This window comes from Capra hircus, chromosome 10 (assembly GCF_001704415.2).
Source record: "Capra hircus breed San Clemente chromosome 10, ASM170441v1, whole genome shotgun sequence".
Classification (NCBI taxonomy): Eukaryota; Metazoa; Chordata; class Mammalia; order Artiodactyla; family Bovidae; genus Capra; species Capra hircus.
In genome coordinates this window covers 92593786-92614157 of record NC_030817.1, presented here as the reverse complement: position 1 = coordinate 92614157, position 20372 = coordinate 92593786, and the positions used below count along the sequence as shown (strand labels likewise).

Here is a 20372-nt window from a genome sequence, read left to right as displayed (position 1 = left end):
CACAAAATTATCAATACAACTAGAGAATTAATAAGCTTTGGGGCAGTATTTACTCAACAGAATCACTCTTATCAATCACTTGTTATTAACAATAACTGACCCCCTTGTAGAAAAGAAGACAAACTCTTATAAAGAAAGAAAATGAGGGAAAACTGAGTAATGCTTTATTAAGCATTTAATAAACATCAATCGAAAATTTAAGATTAAAGAGAATGCAAAATGAAAAAACTTTAAGCACTAATTTACAACATTGTTGTAAATTACAACAATGAGAAAAAGGTATCAAATTAAAAATATAATTTTTAGGGCTACAACTCTTAGAAATCTAGTTTTTATCTTGACTGAGACTCTTGTTTTTATCATATATATATTTACTCTTTTTTCCCCGAAAGTAAAGTTAGAATATAAAGAAACTTAATCTTTAGGTAGAACAATGTTCTTCATCTATTCTTACTCTATTTTGGTTTGGTTTTTAAAGTAAGAGAGATTCAAAGAAAGCAAAAAAAAAAAAAAAAAAAAAAGTGGACCACACTCTCTCCATCTAGAATACTATTACTCATTTTTAAAATAAAAATTAAAAAACATACAATTGTAAGATTTAAACAGTAGAGGCAGGCACAAAATAAAGTGAGGTTAACAGCCTCCTCCAACCCCTTTCCTCAAAGCTTACAACTCAAACATTTCTTGTGATTAGATTTAGAAAAATAACCCCATTTTAAACATATTTTCTAAGCTCCTAAAGCTAAAAGAAGAGATGTTCAGATCAGAGCCAAGATTCAGAAATCCATTGGTACTAATCTGTTACTGCAAAAAAAGATGTCAAGTGCGTCAAGAGCAACTGGCCTGAAGGACTGAAATCTGTAATTGTCACACAGTCACCTTGCCCCAGGATGCTGGAAGACTAAAGAAAGGCATTCCTCAAGTTTTTAATTCCCTTTATTTCTCCAGGAAATGCACCGGAATCTTCAAAAGGATTCTTTCTCAAAGTGTTCCTTAAAACAATTTTAAGCATTATCCTCAGATGCTATGAGAATACTTAATACAGCTCAAAACTTCAATGGGTTCTAAAATCTGTGGCCATTTAATCACCTTCTTGCCTCAAAGAGAAGAGGCAAGGAGGTGGTAAAAGATTAAAATGCTTTTTTTAAAGCAAATGATGTAATCTTCGAAATACATCAAAACATTTTAAAGCACAACTTGGATGCAAGGAATGACACCTTTCTATATCATGAGATTAAATTTTCCCAATTAGAAACTGAGTTTAGTAAAAGATGTTAAGATTACAGAAATTTTTCTCAACTTTTTTTACCTCTTCATCCCATGTGAGATGATGAATAGAAACATCATTTGGCTTTTGACAGAGTTTTATTTCCCGCTGAGCATCCAGCTGTGGAGATGGGTCCCAGAAGTTGCGCTCGCAGGCCTGCACGGTCCAGCCCAGGGTGTCCCAGACGATGAGTTCCCCAACATGGGAGCCAGATACAAAACTCACATCTAGGCAGAGTTCATATGTCTCTTTATTGATCATTTACCTAGGCTACGGTAAAAATGAAGGAACTGCCCAGTAGTGTTGCGCTATGAAATCACAGTATTAACAACAGGGAGGTAACTCGCCAAGCCAAGCAGGGAGATTAACAGAACCAACTGGAAATAGACTCAAGTTTACTTACACATTTAGCAAATGATAGTAACTGCTTTTCAATTCAATGAAGAAAGAAATAAGCCACGCTGGAATATTTGGTTAAGTATTTGGGGAACAAAGACAAAGGGATTTTACCTTGGATCATATACAGTTAAGAAAAAGTCAAACTTCTCTTTCTGCTGTACTCCCACACCCACAACATGCCTGACACCAGACGTGTGGGGGTTTCCCCACAGCAGGCAATTATGCGACACCAGCCGAATACCCCTACAATTTAACTCAGCTTTGGCCATATCTACCTGGGAATAATGTCAGTTCCCACAGGTTAAGGACTCAGTCCTGCAGGACTTCTCTCACTTCAGATGCTAATTGCAAATCCAGGCTGTTACCTGTGTTTCTAACTGGCTGTAAGCTGAAGAGTCCCACATCCCCTCCTCAGGTTCAGTTAACATGCTAGAGCAGCTCATAAAACTCAGGAAAACAATCTACCTACTGTTCACCACTTTATCATACAGGGTATGCCGAAAGACAGATGAACCTCCAGAGGGAGGAGACGCACAGGGCAAGGGGTGTGGGAGGCATCTCAGAGCACCCAGGCCCTCTCCAGGCAGGCCACTTGTGTTCAGCAACCCAGAAGCTCTCTGAACCCCACACTGCTGGAATTTTTACGGGAACTTCATCACACACACGATCTATCTAATGACTATCTAGAGATATCTGAAACTAATTGGGGACTGAATAAATAAATAAGACATCCATGAAACAGTAATGCTGTTATCAAAAACTAAGTTGTAAAAGTATGTTATGTTAATACAGAAATATAGTCTATGGGGTCACACAGAGTCGGACACGACTGAAGTGACTTAGCAACAACAATGCTGTTACAAAAAGCACACCATATGTATACATGCCCACAAAAACACCTAGAAGGACATGGACCCGTACTTAATACTATATGAATGATGTTCATTTTCATTTTTACATTTTTAATGATTCTATTTCCTCATTTTTCTATTATGACTATGTATTATTTGCACAATAAAAAGGTTTTAAAATGTTTAATGAAAATGAAATTAGTGGACTAAGACATTTCACAAATTATACATTTAAGGACAATGTACAACTGCTAAGACTGAAAAGGTGGAAGGTGGAGCAGAACAGCGCACTGTGAGTCTAGAAACTCAAGTTTTAATTTTGACTCAGGCTGTTACTAGCCATGTAGCTGGCCTTCAGAAAGTCATTTAATCTTTTTCTATCTTGGATTTCTTAAGCATTAAATGAAGATGATCGTAGAAATAAAATTAAATAATGAATATGTAGCCATTTTAAAGACACTGAATGTTATCTTTTGGGTCCCTGGTATTATTTTGAGCCCCTGGTATTATTTCATATTAATAGTATTAAAACATCCAGTTACTTGTAATTTAGGAATACATGGATGAGCAATTATGATTTAATTATCTCATTTATCAAATATACCAGGACAGAGATCTCTAATAACTAGACGAACAATCTCTTCAAAATAAAGAATTATCAGCAATCATACAGGTAAATAGTATTTTTCCCTGGTTCCAAGTCCAGTTTCCATAGTTTATTAACAGACCCTCTGGAATTCAATCTGTGAAGAATTAAGTTCATTTCTCATCTGTGGAGAGAAAAGAGGCCTGTAGGTCTACTAGTGGGAAAGTTAAGATGGCAGTAATCTTTCCATGGCCTTCTTTTCCATCCCCTTCTCTCCTCTTTTCAATCTCACTCAAACTACAGAAGAAGCAGAGACTTTAACAAGCGAAGATTCTTCTTGGCTCCAGCTCTGCACATGTCATCATACCGGAGCTAACCTTCTGAGACCACACAGCTGCCTGCTCTGATCTCCTCCAAGTGTCTGTAATTCATCTAAGCAATAGAAGCAAAGTACTTGAGCCCACTTACAATTTTTCACTAGAAACGAAATGCTGACACTGACCTGAGTCGGTGCAGTTTATTGCTGTGTAAATTATCCCAAACTGGTCATTCAAAATGTTTCACACCAAACAGCCTCAATGATGTATTGTATGAGGATGGACTTTGATCCTTAGGCAAGTATCAGAAGTCACTCAGTATGAAAATCTCACATGAAACCTGTCTACCCATCCCTCAGAAGCACTAATACTACCATATCACGCTGTCAGTGTAAAACAAGAAAAGGAGTGAAATAAGCAGCAGCACCTAGAGCCGTCTGCCAGGAGAGTTAAGCAAGGTTGCCTTGCATGCTGGTCTTAGACAGTCTCTGCAGAGGCATTCAGAGCTCTTGGGCAAACCCGGTATTCATTATCCACACTTGTGGGAGTTCTGCTGCAAACAAACATTCTGCTAAGGTTGTCCTAGCGCCAACTCACTGAACGAGCACTTTCCCTGTGAGTTATAAACTCAGTAACTGGCCCCATCTTGACTGGTAATTGGTGGGGATAAAGCAGCAGGGCTGAGGGTGGAGCTGGGGACCGCACAGCATAATCGTTTCAGGGCGGCTAAATCTGCAGCATGGCAGACACACCCACTATGAGAGACCGCCACAGCAGCCTTCTCCAGTGTTGCCAGACTACTCGTCCATATATGATTCCTGAATATGCTTTGGGCTTGCTAGCATTCTGTAGTGTAATTTTATAGTCATGGAATTCGTGAAGTAAAAAGTACTAGGGGTTTTCTGTAATTTCCATTAACAAATTATTTTTTGCCTTAGCTTTCCCTTTTCCTTTCCTTGAGATGTTGGCAAAGAAAGACTTGATAAGAGCATTCTTAAACTGTTCTGAGTATCCCTGTAGATCACAGAGGTGTACAGAGAAGTGCCATCAAGCTGAGGCTCCCTCAGTAACATCTCCTCAACTTCATTATGGAAATATGCCAGGTCCTGGTCCCAATACTTCCCTGCTGAAACGGGACAACTAGGTATGACCACTGTAACGGCCAGGACACTGCTGTGCTCTTCTCAACAGCTCCAGCCTTGGGGCTGCTGGCTCAGTGTCAGAGGGACTTCCAAAGAAGAACTTGCCTTCTGGGCTGCCACCATGGCTAAAGGAAAAAGAGTCCCCTGAAAAAGACAAAAGGGGTGCCCCTCACATGGTTATTTCTATCATACAGATAATCTAGTCCTCAGAAAGACTTGCAGCTGGGTTGAACAAGCTATTAGAGAGGAAGTTTCTGGAGTTGGGAGGGCCATTCTCCCTGATGTAATTGAAAATGTGACTGAATGGCCTACAGATGGAGACTACACTTAGTACTGTTTGCGGCCCTTTCCCTTCACCTCATGTCTCTTCAAAGCATTGCTCAGAAAGAGCCAGCCTAGGTCAGGGGGTGCAGTGCCCTCCCCTACAACATATTCACAGCATCCTTACATCCTGTAAGGACCCTCTTACAGACTCCTCCAGACTATCAAACTGCAGCCACCCAAGAGCCCTCGCATCTGACCTCAGAGCCCAGACCACCCAGGAGAGCTCTGATGATATAAGCTATCAGTTTATTTGAAAGTGAAGTAGCTAAATCCCAGGATTTGTGGTCTGTGATCCTATCCTGTTATCTGATGTCAGGTTCGCCTCACAGGAGATACTCATTAAAATCATGATAAAGCCAAATACAAAGTCTGGCAAACCAAACACACAGCCATGAGGAAGGGCAGGTATGATCCATTTCTGCAGACCTTTAGTTTGGTGTTATTCTCTGGTTCTTCAATGATGGACTGAATCCAGCTCATTCTACTGTAAATAGAGTGGTATATAATTTTGTCCTGTGTGACCTTCAAAAGAGAAAAGAGCCAGAACCATTTGCTCCCAAAGCCAAAATGCTACCAAGGATTAGTACTGATAGCCTACGACAATCATCCCACAGCTGCCAAGTAACCCCTGAGGTAAGTATGCTGTCTCCTCCATCACCCCTTTTCTCTGCCCAACTCCATCCTTCCCCCGAGCCTAAATCTAAGACCTACCAATCTATGAGACTTGATGAATTCTACTGGTTTAAACCTCAGAAAATAAGACTGCCACTCTCTCCTTATTAATAGCATCATTCTCATGATGGTAATTCTAGAATCCTATGACAAAACAAGACTAAAGTTCAAAACAGGTTAACAAGTAAAAGATTTTACATATTATACACATGGACAAAATGAGCTTACCATTGATATTAACCAGTGAGAGAATATTATCTTGGTGATCAAGGAGGCGCTTAACTTCAAGAATATCCCATCCTGGTGATCCCTCTGTGGCTGCTACCAACCTGAAAATTACTAAATGAAAAGACCGATATAATTTTACTGAAATAGTCAAAGAAGATAAAGTTCCATTTCTGCTCAAAAAACTAATATTTCACTAAGTGACCAATACCTAAAATACTGAAAAAACCCATCTCCAGAGACAGTCTTGTTCATACTACTTTCTTTCTTTCAAATCCTTGAGATGTTTGCAATGATCTACTAAAATCCCAAGTGTAACCTCAGAACTCTGTTCCTTTTATTAAAACTCTTCTAAACCCCCACCAACCATTAAGTCCCATCCTCCCTAAGCCTTCAGTGCATGACCAGCTCTCCCACCTTATTCTCTCTTTAGCCAGCACTGGTCCAGATCCCTGAATCACCCCCAACCATTAGCCTTCTCTCCTCATGCCAGGCCAGTAAATACTGCTGCAAAATAAGCTATAAATTTGTGCTTAACTTCAAATCGGTGAAGACTTCAGCAGTTGTTACTTATTTACTTTTCTTGATATCTAAGCTTACACCATTAAATTACAAATTCTCTGAGAAGATATGCCTTATAATTTTTGTATGTTATACAGTTCTTTTGGACTGTAGTGTTGCTTTATTCAACTGAGTTTAACAGTTTTATATAAACTTGTATTAATCCTAACATTAATCAGTATAGAAAACTCAAAATCAAATCAACTGGAAAGATTCGATAAACAAACATTTACTGAACACTTATTATGACGCTCCAGGAACTTAGATATTATATGTGACTAGGTTCCAGTTACTGCCCTGAAATACTCATCGAGACTGGGAGTGAGACTTATTAACAAGCTCAGAATCAATGTAGTCGGTGCTATAATAGGCCCCAGCACCAAGTGCTGTGGCTGCTCACAGTTTAGAAAAACTAGTATCTCAGAGGTCATATTCCTCCCAAGTGATGGCTTATTACTAAGTTTCTCTTCTTTCTCACACGTCTCTCTGGAAAACAGGTCACACCACATTTCCTTCTATGTCTCTGGGCACATTTTACCAAATGACAAACCTCTACAAAGGTTATTTGATACTGATAGCCACTGACACTGTGGCTGTCAGATGAAGGTCTTAGAAACTGTGGTTGTCTATCAGAAAGGGGACTCTTTCCGATACCTAGCAAAGTAGAGTGAAAATTCTCCTTTTGTTGGAATACTACCAAATGATGCTGAGATCAAGATTACAGAATAACAAGCAGGCACTGTACTGTTTAATCCAATTAACAGGGAGAACAAACTGAAACCGTGACCAGAAAACTACGAAGTACTAAAGACAATGTGAAACTGTTAGGTTCATAAATATAGTCTCTACAGTCAAGTATTCACAAGGGTCACATATGTAATAACTTCAAGGAAATAAACATGAATTAGAAGATAAAAGAAAAGCAACAGTCAATTCTAAAAAAGGGTTAACAGAAAAATCTTGAACTTTTGAACCAGGATAAGTATTCAGAGTGATGATAGTCCTGCCCAGCTAATAAAAGCCTGAAAGTAACTACAGGCTACATGGCTTCCTGTTGAGAAGATTCACATTAGAAAAAGAGAAATTGGTATGGAACACTTAAAACCAAGGACAGGGGCACAAACTTGTCTTAGAAATAGAAAAGATAGTACATTGAGAAGAATAAAACTTATTTTCCATAAGGAAAATGGCACTACGTATTTACTTTATGAAAAAGTTGAAGTCACTCAGTGGTGTACAACTCTTTGAAACCCCATGGACTGTAGCCCGCCAGGATCCTCTGTCCATGGAATTCTCCAGGCCAGAATACGGGAGTGGGTAGGCGTTACCTTTTTCAGGAGATCTTCCCAACCCAGGAATAGAACCCAAGTGTCCCACATTGCAGGAGGATTCCTTAGCGTCTGAACCACATGGGAAGCCCTATTTTGAGGCTAAGTAAAATGGAAACCCTCATTTTTAAGAATATTTGTATTTTTTATAAATTATTTTGAATAAAACCAACTTTAATTTCTTCCCTTTTTTAGATGATATTCTAATTTCTGTTGAGGCATCAGTGTTTATTACTATTTCAATGAATTCACTAATTCATTCAATAAAAATCTCTTTATCTGTTAGGAGAAAGATGAAGAAGAACATTTCAGTCACCAAAGCACTAATACTCTGAAGGGGCGGGGCAAAGAGAGACCAAAAAGCAAACATAAGTTTTTAGAGTAGTAAGTTAAACAGTAGACATGAGATTACGAGAATGCACAGGTAAAACCTCCGGGAGGGGAGGCATAAGGTAAGCAAGGCTTCATCCTTGCAAAAAGAAATACTAGAGCTGCGCTCTTAAAGAGTAAGTAGTGATGAGCCAGATTAAAGAGGACAATGAATTATGTGGTCAAGTCCAATACGGGTGACAAGAGAAAGGAAGGCAGAGGTAAGAACCACCTTGGGCTGGGGGGTTCCAGGAAATGTGGATTAGCCAGCAGTGATGCAAGACTCAAGGGAAGCAGGGGGAGATGGTCAAGTCCAATACAGGTGACAAGAGAAAGGAAGGTGGTGAGAACCACCTCAGGCTGGGGGGTTCCAGGAAATGCAAATTAGCCACCAGTGAGACAAGACTCAGGGGAAGCAGGGGGAGATCATGGAAGGCATGATCTGATATGCTGAAAGGCCTGGACTTCATCGTGTAGGCATGATTACATTCATCCTTAGGGCAAAGACTTCATTCATCTGGAGCAAAAGTGGGAGAAAAAATAAGGCCACATAAGTTTTTTTTTTTTTAATAAATCTAAATGTATTCAATTTAAAGCCCTATACTTTCTTCCTGAGGTCATGTTCTTCGTATTTTGTTGTTAAAGTTATTTTTACAAAATGAGGGTGGTAAATGGTAGCTTATTTTGTTTCCAGTTTGGAGTTTTTAATGTTTTCATTGAAAACATTGTTTAGAAGCACCAAAACAGAGAAGGGAATGGCCATACCTAACCAGCCAACCAAGCAGGCTATATCATGGTGAATTAATTTCACCGGTATCCAAATTTTGATATGGATTCAAACAGTCACAGTATTTGTGCAACAATGTGCAAGTATCTGAAATATATGCAAACAGTCACATAAATTAGAAAGGTAAGGGCTTCCCTGATGGCTCAGCAGGGAGGGAATCCACCTGCAACGCAGGAGTCACAGGAGGTGCAGGTTCAATCTCTGGGTCAGGGAAACCCCCTGAAAAGGGAAGTGGCAGCCGGCTCCAGTATTCTTGCCTGGAGAGCCGTTATGGACCATGGACGGAGGAGCCTGGCGGGCTACAGTCCAGGGGGGTTGCAAAGTGTTGGACACGACTAAGCACGCAGGCACACTGAATAGGCATATACTTAAAAGAGATTTTATTTTACTTGCTACTAACTCCATCATGGGGGATTATATTTGGACACTCTAGGCATGCCTACTCAATCATGTCTGACTCTTTTGTGACCCTCCTCTGTCTGTGGGGTTCTCCGGGCAGGTATACTGGTATGGATTGCCATTTTCTTCCATAGGGGATCTTTCTGACCCAGGGATCCAGCCTGGGCCTCCTGCATGTCATGCATTGGCAGGCGGATTCTTTACCACTGAGCCACCTGGGAAGCCCTTTGGACACTCCACATTACATATATTTAGACATCTTACTAATACTTCACCATTATCTGATACAATAATCTTTCGTAAATATTTATGCTTTCAATGTGTTCTCCAGACAACGGCAATGGCTAAAATACAGTTTAAGCATTGTTAAGTACACATTCAAAAAAATAAATAAAGTAGAGGAATGAAAATAAGTCAGGAGACTATCGCACCAGACCAACCAGGCAAAAGAGGAGAAGAGGACCTGAACAGAGCAACACTAGTGAGATGGAAAGAAGTGGATCAAAATATTTAGAGCAGCCGCCCTCAAAGAATGGCCCCAGAACCACCTCAGCACTCCCAGTGCATGTTAGAATGCAGACGCTCAGGCCCCACTCCAGAACCAGTGAACTAGAAACTCGGGGAGTAAGGCCCAGTATTTTGTGTTCTCAACAAGTCCTTCAGGTCAGCCTCATGCACACTACATTTTGAGAACCACTGAGAGTAAAACCAGCAAACACAAGTGATTGATTAGCAACAAGAGGAAAAAAGCAGGGAAAAGCGAGGCATCTTTCCAGCACAATAAAGAACATGGGAAAACTGAATTTCTGCAAGGAAGAAAAAAAGAAAAAAACTTAAACCGTGAATTTTATTTTTAGAAGCTGCTTATGAAAAGCAAGCTTAAGTATTGGGTCTAAAAAATTACTTCTCAGACATGACTACACAGGGAAAGTTCAGTTGAAGAAAGAAAAACTTGACTGCAAAGGAGCAGAGCCTGCAGATAGCAGCTTACAACTGGTAAACCATTAGCTCATTTCCCACTGGCATTTGCAAACATGCCAACTGATGATCACGGTAAATCTCGAGACTGGTCTCTAGAAGTAGCAGCACAAGTAATATCAAATGCCTTCTGGGCTTCATTAGACAAATTCTTCAAGAAAAAAAGCAGATTTTAAAAAGCAACTCCGTCACTCAGCACACAATTTTTATCCTTAAGGTAGCGAGCATAATAGGTTTGGTTTCTTTTTAAACTGCAAACTCCTGGCGGTAAATGAGTGAGCCAACAGCCGACAGTAAGAGACTGGCCTTCAAATGGCATGTTCATAACCAGCCAGCGCATTTACCACACTCCTCTCGCTCTCTCTCCTTCTGCCATCCCACTCCTCTGAGGGAAGCGGTACAAACTCCACCCTCCAAGAAAATGGGTCCCACTCTGGTTTCCACAGCTCCTGTCTTACTCAACTCCCATAATAACCCTCTTCCAAACCCAGCTCGTTTTTGGTTTTCAGAATGTTGGTGTTGTTTTATGTAGCAAAAGTTTTTGCTGAGTGAGTGTGGGTCATCAGCAGAGAGGACTGTGGGATGTAAATGGCCCTCTCCAGCATCAGAGGAGTGGGGTTACCTTGCCCACTTGCCTATGCTAGACCAAGTGTGGTACAAGAGCTGACCTAACATCTTGAAAATGTCTCAGGTTCCATATCACTTCAATAATTCCAGGAGGCCAAGACTGGGGCAGGGAAAGATGTCCTTTAAATAAAAAGCCGAATTAGTCTTTCCAAAATGTTTACACAAGGCTAGTTTAAAATTTTAAAAAAGAAGAAATGAAGGGGGAGAAAATCATACTCACTCAGTTCTTTGCCAACTGCTGCCACAACACAGTTCTTAGGTATTTCAATCAAAGCACTGATCCCTTCAAAAACATAAAAGTTAATTATTTTCTTAATAGATTAGATCAAAAACATTTTCAGATTTATATTAGTCATTTCTTCAAAGAGGATGGTAACAATAAAGCTCACACAATTTGCTACATCACACTTGCATGTGAAAACGACTTTGTGAAAAGTCAGTAAGATCTCTCGAAGGCTTTATTGATTTATTAAAGGTAGAAAATGCTCTTTGAATATCTGCACTATTGTGGCAAACTTATTTACCAGGGAGCCCTTAAGATAATCATCACTGCCATTTACAAGATGGCTAGCTCAAATGAAATACAAAATTGGCATTTTGCCTCAATGTAAATTTAAGAAGCCTGGGTGAACTCCCTGGCAGCAAATAAATGAGCCAACAGTCAACAGCTAAGAAAGTGCCCTTCAAATAGTATGTTTATAATCAATCAGCACATTTACAAAATTCCTTGTATTACTAGAATAATCAGATTCAATATTCCATCACATTTCAAGTGAAATGATTTTAGGATAACCACAACTTCTGTGAGATATGTTATAATTATCACTTTCGTCAGCAAAACTTAAAGAATTCATGCGTTAGATTTATAATTGCCATATGTGTTGGCACAAAACTTGTTTATTAAAGTTAACTTTTCCCTTATAAAATATGTTAATTTTTATATAGTAATTCATAACACATATGCTAATTTGGAAAATATTCTCATCTGCTTTACCCTCCCACTTGGGGAGTATTTCTGGCCAACATCTTCCCTCCACATAGGTTTTACCAATATGTTTTATATTTTTCCATGGTCAAGGACAGGGCATTGATGGTAAAGGAGGAGAAACGGGAGGAACAGTGTACAGGATAAAGAAGCAGAAGAGAGAGGAGAGCAGGGGAAGGGACAACAGCAGAGAATTTCAGGTGCTGAAAACAGCTTGTTAAAAAAATGTTGATTATTTATGAAATAAAATTACTATAAACTCAATAATCCAGAAGTAGCAACTTAATACACAGAATCACAGACCATACTGTTGAAAAGGGCATGGATGTCCTGTTTTCTAGTCCAAGGCTCCTTCCATTTTATCATACTAAGATTATTTTTGCTTATTTCCAAATATATAATAACTGTCCCTAAAAGCCCTGCCAGTCTATAAATCAAGCAAGGCTTAGTGAAAGGAGTTTCATAAAATAAGGATCTAATAGTACTGCTAACTATTTGGCATCCAGTAATTTGGAAAATCCAAATCATGAAAAGCTCACCAATGGCAACTTAAGGTGTTTTAAAAGCTTTCTAACTGATTTTCTCAAAGGCTTACTGCTATCTCTTACTGATAAGCAGGGCAATACTGTGACTACTTAAAGCGCAGTACTCAAAGCTAATTTGCAAAGGGCAGGGGAACTGCAGTAACAGGTGATTATTTCCATTAACAGGCAAAAGGCCCTTTTTAGCCCTGATTTCAGTATTTTACAACATGTGTGCGCGCATGCTAAGTCACTTCATTCGTGTCTGGCTCTTTGCAACCCTATGGACTGTAGCCTGCCTGGCCCTTCTGTCCATGGGATTCTCCAGGCAAGAACACCGGAATGGGCTGCCACACGCTCCTCCAGGGGATCCTCCTGACCCAGGCATGGACCGCACACGATTCAGTCTCCTGCACTGGCAGGCGAGTTCCTTACCACTACAAACAAGGTTGCTAGTGATCAGGTGGGGAGCTGAGAGGCTGCACTATAAGTCCCAGTAAGTTAGGGATTTAGCTTCATTAAGACATTATATTATTTTTCTAGTATTTTATAATACCCACATGGAGATAAGCTAGTTCCAATGAAGAAGTGTAAATTCAACTCACGGGGCTTCTACTACTCTAAGACAACAATAATATGCTTTAATAACACAAGCATACCTTGAAGATATTTTGGGTTTTGTTCCTGACCACCGAAATAAAGCAATTATCACAGTAAAGCAAGTCACACAAATTTTTAAATTTCCCCCTGCATATAACGGTAGTGAAAAAGCTGGCTTAAAACTCAACATTCAAAAAACTAAGATCATGGTATCTGTTCCCATAACTCCATGGCAAATAGATGGAGAAACAATTAAACAAGTGACAGATTTCATTTTCTTGGGCTCCAAAACCTCTGCAGATGGTGACTGCAGCCATGAAATTAAAAGATGCTTGCTCCTTGTTAGAAAAGCTGTGACCAACCTAGACAGCATATTAAAAAGCAGAGACATTACTTTCCTGACAAAGATTCATCTAGTCAAACTATGGTTTTTCCAGTAGTCATTTATGGATGTGAGAGTTGGACTATAAAGAAGGCTGAGCGCCGAAGAACCGATGCTTTTGAACTGTGGTGTTGGAAAACACTCTTGAGAGTCCCTTGGACAGCAAGGAGTTCAAACCAGTCCATCCTAAAGGAAATCAGTACTGAATATTCATTGGAAGAACAGATGCTAAAGTTGAAACTCCAATACTTTGGTCACCTGATGTGAAGAACTGACTCATTGGAAAAGACCCTGATGCTGGGAAAGATTGGGGCAGAAGGAAAAGGGGATGACAGAGGATGAGATGGTTGGATGGCATCACTAACTCAATGGACATGAGTTTGAGCAGGCTCCAGAAATTGGGGGTGGACAGGGAAGCCTAGCATGCTGCAGTGCCTGGAGTCGCAAAGAGTCGGACACGACTGAGCGACTGAACTGAACTGATAATAGTTGTTAACGTTATACTGTCATCTATTTAATGTGCAATAGTATTATGTCTAAAAGACAATGTATGTACCTTAATTGTAAAATACTTTATTGCTAAAAAAATATGAACAATTAGCTGAGCCTTCAGGCAGTTCTTTTTGCTGTTGGAGGGTGTGAAATATTTCAAGAATTATCACAATGTGACAGAAACACAAAGTGAACAAATGCTGCTGGAAAAATAGTGCAAAGACTTGCATGATGCAGCATTGCCACAAACAATTTGTAAAAAATGCATCATCTGCAAAGCCAAATAAAGCAAAGTGCGAGAAAGCAAGGTATGCCTGTATTCTTTCTAGGATGACCAGGGGTTCATTTCATTACTTTTAGAAACAAAAATACTTAATTGTGGATCACATGATTTTAAGGTTACCGTCATTTAAATTTACTCATTTACACTTAAATATTTTTATTCTGAAAAAATTTTTATTCTTTAAGTTCTTTGATACCAATGTAAGTCAAAACTGATTTTTTTCTGAGAAAACAGAATTCTGTTTTTACATTTGCACATGAATGAAATTTCCTTAGTAAAACCAACTGTAAAATGAGGGCATCCTTACAATTCTATGCAAAGTCTGATGACCCTACAAATGAAGAAAATACTTTTGTAAAGTCATAAAGATCTGCTTCCAGGTGTCAACAGGCTCATCAAATTCAGTGGAGGGCATGGTCCAGGAACATATAAGAAAAGGCTTTTCTTGTTCACTTTTGAGAAATTCTGTTAGAAGGGGCGAAGAAGCCAAAAGAGGCAGAATCTTTTCCTTCCAATTTGAAATGGAAATATATTTCACACACCCCTTCACTTGAATTGGAAAATATGGCTACATCTTATATTATATTCAGGATTTAAAAGAAAAGCTCCTATATTACTGTTGTAGTCATGGAAAGTCTCTTTGAAGATTCACTGTGTCTTTATTTTAGTGTGTATTTGTTTTTACCTGTATCAGAAAGGTGACTCGTCTTACACAGAAGATCTAATTTTCGGTTCCACACACACAGATCATTCCCACCAGAGAGCCAAACATCTAGTCTCTGAAGAACAGCTAAACACTGTAAAATTCATGCAAAATATTTATCAGTTTAGAAATTCAAGCATTCAGTGGTTTTAAAATATGTCCACAAGGTTGATACCCTTTCCCTTCAAGAAATCAGTAATCCTCAAAGTAAATGAGGAAACACTATTTCTTTTTACTAGTATCTTTCCCCAAGACTGCTGAAATTATTGAAAACCAGTAGCACTTTCTGAGACCATCTAAGGTAATTTCTTCTATAGGAATGAAAGTAGCCAAGTCTTACCCAAGTTTGTTTCTCCAATGTGTAGCAGAGTTTCTATCAATAATAAGCCCCAATTAGTATGTTTATAAAATGAACCTAAGAGTAGCCACCAATTAGCCACAGAAGATTTTGTATGGAAATAAGCAACTACTACTAACTTAGGATTTTACAGGAAACAGATAGTGAAGCACAAACAGCTCCGCGTTTCAAGTTTAAAGCTAAAACGAAGAACAACAACAAAAGACTAGCTACTGCCATATCACTTGGAAAGCAGTATCTCTTCCTAGAATTACCTACTAGAAACATACTAGGTACTACCTTTTTCCTTATCTTACTATAGAGACGCACCTCTTGCTCTAATTTAAAATTTAAACTTTCTAGCATTTAATATACATACTCCCCAAAATCTAATCTTAGAAGAATTAAATAGCTGTAGGTATGTGCAGAAGAAATAATTTTTTAAACCTGCAAAGATAATTTCATCTAAATCATTAGAAAACTTTTTCTGAAATAAAAAGATTATTACCATAAAATATCCGATTAGATTTACCTTTACAGTAGACTGGAAGCATGACACTTTCTGAACTTGTCTACCAGTATCACAATCCCATTTCTAAATTTATGTTAAGAAATAATTTCTAAGCAGAATTTCAAAACATTATGAGATAACTTTTCTAATAATTAAATTACAAATATGACACATTTTATGTAGAAAATATACAAAGCATAAAGTATTTTGTGTTTATACTACTACAAAAATCAACTTAACATAGCAAGCTTATAATCTAAAATAAGTTTGATATAAATTTTACTATAAAACCATTTGAAAATACCAACAGAATGAATGGTCTGAATATCAAATCTTTATAAGCATTAAATATTGCAACTATAAAAAATTTAACTTTTACTCTCCAAAACAGTCTACCATAATCTAATAAACACAGAACATAAAATATTCATACTAAAAACTATCACATCCATTAATTAACATTAACTGAAAGCTCCCTCAACGTGCCTGGCATGATTTTACTAGTTATCTTAATTCAAAGAAGACAGTAACCAAATACCTATATCATATTTAGAATAATTTCAAGACCTCTCATAAAAGGTCCAAGATTAGTTTGACTTAAGGAGCATAACAATTTTCAAGTTTTTCATACCATTTCCTATGGCAAGATATACATTTTATATGAGAACATATTTACATATAAATGTATATACACACACATATATAGACTCTTAAGATTATAATTTGACCAAAAAAACACCTAGGCTCAGCATTTAATTAATGAAGTTAGTTAACAGCAAATACCCAAGCATGGTAAATTTAAAATTCATCTGAATAAATGGAACTACTAACAAAGCAACCTGAAATTATTTTTAACAAGAAAAGTCATTCAGCAAAGGAAATTACTCTATACTAGCATTCACCGTTAAAGTTTATACTGATATTGTCCCAGCTACCCATGTCTGTACTGTAATAGTAATTTTAACAATTGTGTCTAAATAGTATTCTAGTACTTTAGGAGCAGTCTAATAAAAAGAATTTTATATTCTATTTTTGCAGAGGTTATAATGATACAGAAAACAAACAAAAAAAGAGCTTTAGGCCATAAAATAACATGTGCCTCAACAGAACAATGGTGGTAAAGCTACTGTGACCAAAACATACTAAAGTGCATTTATGCCTCTGATTATGCAACACTGTAATTACCACAGTATATCATTTTATCTCCACCTAAATCTTTTTGTGAATTTCTACCACCTATTGGCAATCTGTCTAAAAATCACTTCAGCTGACAAGCTTATTTAAAATGTGTCATAAAGTATGTCTTAGTTCTATAGAAGCCTAAGAAACACCTACACCTTTGGGCTTACTCTAAAACTCAACTTCACTAACACCTGAAGTTATTTAAATAGAATTCTCAGATAAGCACAGACTTTTTAAAGCTATTCTATGACGCTTAAAAAAGAAAAGGCAATGCAAGATTAGCTATAGCCTTCATAGATTATATTCTCATACAAATATAAAAAGGCTACCTTTAAGAAAAATATTTTATGAAAGCAGTATCACATAGCGATTCACAGCACTGACTCTGCAGTAAGACCACTGCCTTTGGCCCATGAACTTGGGCCATTTACTTAACCTCTCTTTGCCTCTCTTTTCTTATTTATAAATGAAAATAATAAAAATACTTATTATAAGAGTTAAATGGGTTAATAAATGCAAAACAGAACAGTGCCTGGCACATACATGCAATTTATAAAACTTTACTATGGCTGCTGCTGCTAAGTCGCTTCAGTCGTGTCCGACTCTGTGAGACCCAGAGACAGCAGCCCACCAGGCTCCCCCGTCCCTGGGATTCTCCAGGCAAGAACACTGGAGTGGGTTGCCATTTCCTTCTCCAATGCATGAAAGTGAAAAGTGAAACCGAAGTCGCTCAGTCCTGTCCAACTCTCAGCGACCCCATGGACTGCAGCCCACCAGGCTCCTCCGTCCATGGGATTTTCCAGGCAAGAGTACTGGAGTGGGGTGCCACTGCCTTCTCCTTTATTATGGCTGTTACATCTTAAATTTTCAACTAAAAGTATAAGGAGGGAAGGTAATTTACATTTTTAAATTGTTTTAAAATACTAAATATATAAAACACTGCTGCTGCTGCTAAGTCACTTGAGTCGTGTCCGACTGTGTGTGACCCCAAAGACAGCAGCCTACCAGGCTCCCCTGTCCCTGGGATTCTCCAGGCAAGAACACTGGAGTGGGTTGCCATTTCCTTCTCCAATGCATGAAAGTGAAAAGTGAAAGTGAAGTCACTCAGTCGTGTCTGACTCTTTGCGACCCCATGGACTGCAGCCCACCAGGCTCCTCTGTCCATGGGATTCTCCAGGCAAGAGTACTGGAGTGGAGTGCCATCACCTTCTCCATATAAAACACTGAGCACATTTTCTGCCAGACTTGGATTGTCAGAAGGTTCTTATGGGTTGGGACCATTAAGTTTATTTTGCTGTACAATAAGCATATAAGAAAATGTGAATTATTCTCTGGTTCAACTCATCTTTGTTTCTCTAAACTGAAAAACAAACTGAGATGATATTTTTAAGCCTACATTCTTCCATTTCCTCCATCTTTTGTAATTTTATATAAAGCTGGGAAGAACAGCTTTAGTTATGGAGTTTCCATCAACACTAAGTCTTAACTTGCTACTTCCAATCTAATTTTTTTCAGACACCTAATACTTTCAAGAAGCACCTTATGAAGGCTAGAACAAAACCGTTTTTGCTAAATCATGAATGTACAGACAGGCCTCAAGAGGATAAAGTCTAATAATGTATGCACTGGTCCCTTGGATCCCCACAGCTGTTTCACTTGGTTCTAGATTTAAGGATATAATAACTGTTCTATCAGCAGAGGCTGTCAAGATCAGCTGATTTTTTTCTTCACAAGTTTCCAAAGAAGGCAATGTAATAATAGCTGTTATCTTTTGAGTGTGTCCATTGAGTTCCAAAAGTTTTTCTCCTGTCTGAAACATCAATAAAAATGTTAATAGTACTTTATATTTTATAACTTAATCTTAAATGACAACATTAAGCAAAACCACCAGGTAGAAAATACATACATTCCATCTGAAATTACTTAGATTTTATAATTTAAGCAACAGAATCTAAACAGATGCTAAAAGAGTAGGCTTAAATAATTTTAATTATTTTCTAATAGAAAATAGCAGATTGTTATAGGAAACTTTAAGGAATACTCTTTCCATTTGGTTTTAAGATTATAATTGTGTAAATTACGTATAAAATATCAGTAACCTAGCAGGGAAAATATAGGGAGTCTTCATTATCCAAATATTTATTATCTCCATCTTATAACATTGCAGAAGAAAATAAAAGTCAGCAAACAGTAACAATTGGATGTAGATACCCAATAATATATCAACCACTCATAAAGTCAGTATTGACTCTATTTCTATTTAACATCAACAGCTCTTCCCATCCATCCAATGTCTTCATCCATCAGTCTCTCACTGACTTCCCAAGTAGTAAATACAAAAATGCAAAGAAAATGTAACATAAATTTCAAATCTCTCCAAGGCTGCAGGATTTCATGATGTAGGTGATGAATGTAATGTTAAACTGTGTCCATCACAGGCAAAGCCCTTGAAAAATGAGGATCTGATGGAGTCAGAATAGATAACAATTCAAACAAGGGTGAGAAGATAAATGCTTAAAAGAGACTACTTTGAGAATCCAAGGATTAGGAAGAGAGGACCTAGAGAAATTTGGTAAAGCCTTAAATATTTTTTAAAAAATAAACCTTTTATTACATTACTATTAAAGTGAAACATAGGAAGAATATTATGCTGTCAAACAATTTAGAAAAATTCAGAAAAAATTGTCAATTTGGAAAAAACTGTCTCTCACAAAAAGCAACACCTGATTCATTTTCAGAGTCAGCACATAGCTGCTAACTTAAATTTTGCTCAATTAAAATTAAGACATTTATTTCCATAATTTAGCATTTGTTTCTCAGGAAAAATCTTAAATAAAAAACTCTATTATGAAACATTGGTCCTCATTGTAAATGGATTCATCCTAAGCAGCCCTTTTCAAACATTAATTCAGCTCAGTCTACTGATATGCAGGCTTATTTCCAGGTAATGTTTATGAATGCATACTCAACAGTCATGTCTGTGTTACATAATCCACACAGAATCAATACACACCTGGGCATTCCACACAACTACAGTTCCATCATCACCAGCAGACGCAAATCTGGTTAGAGAAAAAAGGTCAAGAAAAACAAAAAATCACTGATGACATTTAAGTGCTAAAATTACTAAGACTAATCAGACCTTAAAGCTCAACATTCAGAAAACGAAGATCATGGCGTCTGGTCCCATCACTTCATGGGAAATAGATGGGGAAACAGTGGAAACAGTGTCAGACTTTATTTTTGGGGGCTCCAAAATCACTGTAGATGGTGACTGCAGCCATGAAATTAAAAGACGCTTACTCCTTGGAAGAAAAGTTATGACCAACCTAGATAGCATATTCAAAAGCAGAGACATTACTTTGCCAACAAAGGTCCGTCTAGTCAAGGCTATGGTTTTTCCTGTGGTCATGTATGGATGTGAGAGTTGGACTGTGAAGAAGGCTGAGTGCCGAAGAATTGATGCTTTTGAACTGTGGTGTTGGAGAAGACTCTTGAGAGTCTCTTGGACTGCAAGGAGATCCAACCAGTCCATTCTAAAGGA

At 38.0% G+C, this 20372-nt stretch overlaps 1 protein-coding gene across 1 annotated transcript in view; it reads right to left on the bottom strand.

Moving 5' to 3' along the window:
- WDR41 (WD repeat domain 41) overlaps positions 1 to 20372 on the bottom strand; it is a 47053-nt gene that overhangs the window by 6649 nt on the left and 20032 nt on the right. The window contains exons 3-9 of the mRNA XM_013966716.2: positions 19842 to 19890; positions 18507 to 18638; positions 15668 to 15730; positions 14781 to 14892; positions 11053 to 11115; positions 5787 to 5897; positions 1310 to 1494 (exon numbers count right to left, since the gene is read on the bottom strand). Coding sequence (XP_013822170.2) covers positions 1310 to 1494; positions 5787 to 5897; positions 11053 to 11115; positions 14781 to 14892; positions 15668 to 15730; positions 18507 to 18638; positions 19842 to 19890 — 715 coding nt within the window. The remainder of the gene's footprint in view (positions 1 to 1309; positions 1495 to 5786; positions 5898 to 11052; positions 11116 to 14780; positions 14893 to 15667; positions 15731 to 18506; positions 18639 to 19841; positions 19891 to 20372) is intronic.